The sequence below is a fragment of the Gorilla gorilla genome, chromosome 11 (genome assembly GCF_029281585.2).
Source record: "Gorilla gorilla gorilla isolate KB3781 chromosome 11, NHGRI_mGorGor1-v2.1_pri, whole genome shotgun sequence".
Lineage (NCBI taxonomy): Eukaryota > Metazoa > Chordata > Mammalia > Primates > Hominidae > Gorilla > Gorilla gorilla.
Genome location: NC_073235.2, coordinates 76,863,924 through 76,867,665, shown reverse-complemented (window position 1 = coordinate 76,867,665; position 3,742 = coordinate 76,863,924). Strand labels below are relative to the sequence as shown.

Sequence of the window (3,742 nt, the reverse complement as noted above, 5' to 3'; positions counted from 1 at the left end):
CTGGAAACGCAGTTCCGGTTAGGCGGCTGAGTTTGTTTACGTTGCTTACAGATCTAGCCCCTGCTTTCCCTAGTTCCACTTCCAAGATGGGGAAATCCTTCGCCAACTTCATGTGCAAGAAAGACTTTCATCCTGCCTCCAAATCCAATATCAAAAAAGTGAGTAAACAGACCCGGGGAGGGATCAGGCCCACAGCGACTGCCTTCCCAGAGGCTGCTGGAAGTGAAAGTGATGGTGTCTCTGAGATCCCTAGGACAGCCTACGCTTCTCTAGGCCTAAAGCCCTGGTGGTCTCGCCTTTCTCTGCTGAGCAGCTCGCTGACGCAGCGGGTACTCAGCGTTTATTCTGCAACAGCGAGGAGACCGGTGGCCTAGAGAATCTTTGTCGGCCAGAATGCAAATCCATAATATGTGAAGACTAATGTCAAAATTCCTCAGTACTTCCTTCAGCTGATTCTGGTTTTTTGTCTTTTCGGATCCCAGGGATCACGGCTTCTGAACTCTTCTGTACAAAGAAGCCTCCCCGTTTATTTAAGATAGATCTTTAAAAAATTTACCCAATAATCTAGTGTCTTTTTGATGACCTCGTTGAAGTTTAGTGTTTTACATAATTACAGGTCTACCAGTTGTAATACTTTGGTGAATATCATAGTAATGAAAAGCAAAAGAGTGAAGTAGAAAGAATCAGCTTTGGAGTCAAACCTGGATTCTAGTTATTCGAGCAGTCACTTTTAGCCTTAAGACCTTGCACAAAATATTTGTAATATCTGACCCTCAGTCTTCTAATCTGTAAATTAAGGATGATTGACTTAATTGTGATGATTAAGTGAAATAATGGAGATAAAGGATTTGAAACAACGTAGGCATCTATCACTGTGTCCACTACAGAGAGGAGGTGCTCAATAAAATGTTGATTGTCCCTACATAGAAACTTGTGAAAATAACTAAGCTTTTGTTTTTAGAACGAGTTGAGGTGATGAGATACTGCTATATACTCTCTTCTAGACCAGTGATTCTCAACTTTTTTTCACTGTTACCTTCCTAAGGAGTCTTATTAAACATTTTTTCTTAATAACTCCCCCATGAAATTTTAATAACACAGATACACCTTGAAAGCTCTTTGGTAATCATCCAGCCCCATCTCCTCATTTTATAAATGAGGAAACAAATTTGCCAAGAGTTACACAGCTAGTTAAATGTTGTACCAGAACTAGGATCTGGAACACCTGATTAACCCAGTGATTTTTTTCCACTGCACCAGTTTGTGTTTGTGTGGTTGCAACTGTGGGAGGGAGAGGTTTCTTGTATTTGGTTGGCTCAATAACTTTTGACACCAAACACAGACATTTCCTTTCTCTGCATACTTAGGGGGTCAGCTGTTACTATTTTTACAAGAATGAAGAGATTAGATGGAATTCAGGTGCTTGCTTATTTGCTGTTTATATTTAGAGACAAATATACCTGAGAAATCATAATTTTTTACTGGAACTTTTGACATTTCGCTTTATAAATTTCAATGTATCAGCTTTCTTACAAGAAAAAAGAAATCCACGGAGAATAACTTTTGCAAGTCCGCTATGAGAAATTCAGTAAAGCAGTTATAGGCTTAGAACCTACATTCTTCTCATCTGTGTAAAGTGTTATGTAAAATGTACCAAATATTGTTGGCCTCTTTGATCTGTTTTATACTTTTCCCAGGATAGAGAAGAATGAAATGTTTTTGATTAGCAGACCTTTCTAGATAGTTAACACTTTATGGGGAGAGGGGGTAACCTCTAGCATTGTTTATTAACTAAGGATAAAGGAACTATATTAAATGAAGATAAATAGAAAAATTTATTAGGGTAGGAGGAAACTTTTGGAGGTGATGGGTATGTTTATAGTGTAGATTGTGGTGATGGTTTCACAAGGATATACTTGTCACCAAACTCAGGTTGTATACATTAAATATGTACAGCTTTTTATATGTCATACTCCAGTAAAGTTTTTTTTTTTTTTTTTTAAGAAATAGAAGTGGAAGAAACAAAGGAGTTTGATCAAAGAGTGCAAAAGAGTTCCACCATGAAAATTTTAAGGGCCAGGTATGGTGGCTCATATCTATAATTCCAACACTTTGAGAGGCCAGGAATTCAAGACCAGCATAGGCAACAAAGTGAGACCCCATCTATATTTAAAAAGAAAGAAAGAAAATTCTAATTGTAAAATTAGGCATGTTGGGTTTGTTAAAGTCCAGTAGGTTCTTTTTTTCCTTGTTTGTTTTCAGTTTCCCAAGCTTATAAAAAGTCCAGTAGGTTTTAAGGTCTCATTTGTTCACCAAAAATAAGAGTGAATGCTGTATATCTGCTGGTCACTCTGTTGTGTATTGTTATGCGCTGCCTCAATCATTTATGTCACAGGATACACTGTTTTGTTCAGCTGTTCTTTTTTTTTCTTGATTTTGTTAATGAAGGAAGCAGTTAATTTACATTGTGGTCCAAGCTCTTTAGTCTTCTTGTGGACTGGCAAACAGTTCATAAACTGGCTATTGACAATTGCATCACTGTAAACTCCCTTTTTTGTGAAACTCTCTGTTCCCTTAGCTGTAATAACTACTCTCTTCTAGTTTTCCAGCTCTCTTATTAGACTGTTCTTTTCCCATCAACTTCACTGGATCTTTATTCTTAGCCTGCCCCTAAAATATAAGCGTTCCCCAGAGTTTCATCCTTGGCCCACTTCTTGCTTACTTAGTATGCCTGCCCCAAGCAATCACATCCAACTAGCTTGTTTTAACTAGCCAGTTTACTCATGACTCAAATCTGCAGTCCCAGTTTTCTCTTCTTAACTTTGATGTGGCTCAAAACAGCTATCTACTAGACATTTGCATCTTGATGTCCTATAGGCACCTCAAACTCAACATATCTGATATAAAAGTTTTTTACCCCAAATCAGCCCTTTTTATACTTGCTATTTCATATGGGTAGAAATATAGATAGTAAAACAATCCTTCATCCTGTTACCCAAACCAGAAGCTCAGGATTCATCCCTTTTCCCATCACTCCTTTATCTGGTCAATCACTGAATGCTATTGGTCTTACCTTCCAAATATCTCTTGAATCCATCTTTCCTTTCTGTCACTGCTGCTTGTGTCTTAATTCAGACCCTCATCATCTTTCACCTATATCGTTGCATTTCCTAAGTGGTTCTACTGCCTCCAATCTTGAGTCCTCTCAAATCCATTCACTACACAGCCATCAGAATAGTCATTTTTCATTTTAACAGCTCTGCTGAGATAAATTTACATATCATACAAACACCCATGTAAAATGTACAATTTAGTGGTTTTTAAAATATATTCATGGAGTTAAGTAATCATTACCACAAACAATTTTAGAACTTTGTCATCACCCCAGAAAGAAACCCCCGCTGGGCACGGTGGCTCACACCTGTAATCTCTGCACTTTGGGTGGCTGAGGTGGGTGGATCACCCGAGGTCAGGAATTCAAGACAGCCTGGCCAACATGGTGAAACCCTGTCTCTACTAAAAGTACAAAAATTAGCTGGGTGTGGTGGCGGGCGCTTGTAATCCCGGCTACTTGGGAGGCTGAGGTGGGAGAATCGCATGAACCCGGGAGGCGGAGATTGCAGTGAGCCAAGATTGCGCCACTGCACTCCAGCCTGGGTGACAGTGAGACACTGACTCAAAAAAAAAAAGAAACCCGCATACCTGTTAGTCACTCCCATTTCTCCTTAACTCTTCTCCCTCT

General features: G+C 39.1%; 1 protein-coding gene across 1 annotated transcript in view; it reads left to right on the top strand.

Annotated features, from left to right (window-relative positions):
* Nucleotides 1–27: 27 nt before the first annotated feature.
* Nucleotides 28–3,742, top strand: part of CIRSR (corepressor of RBPJ and splicing regulator) — a 47,055-nt gene continuing 43,340 nt past the window's right edge. Inside the window, exon 1 of the mRNA XM_031008580.3 lies at nt 28–158. Coding sequence (XP_030864440.2) covers nt 87–158 — 72 coding nt within the window. The 5' untranslated portion in view covers nt 28–86. The remainder of the gene's footprint in view (nt 159–3,742) is intronic.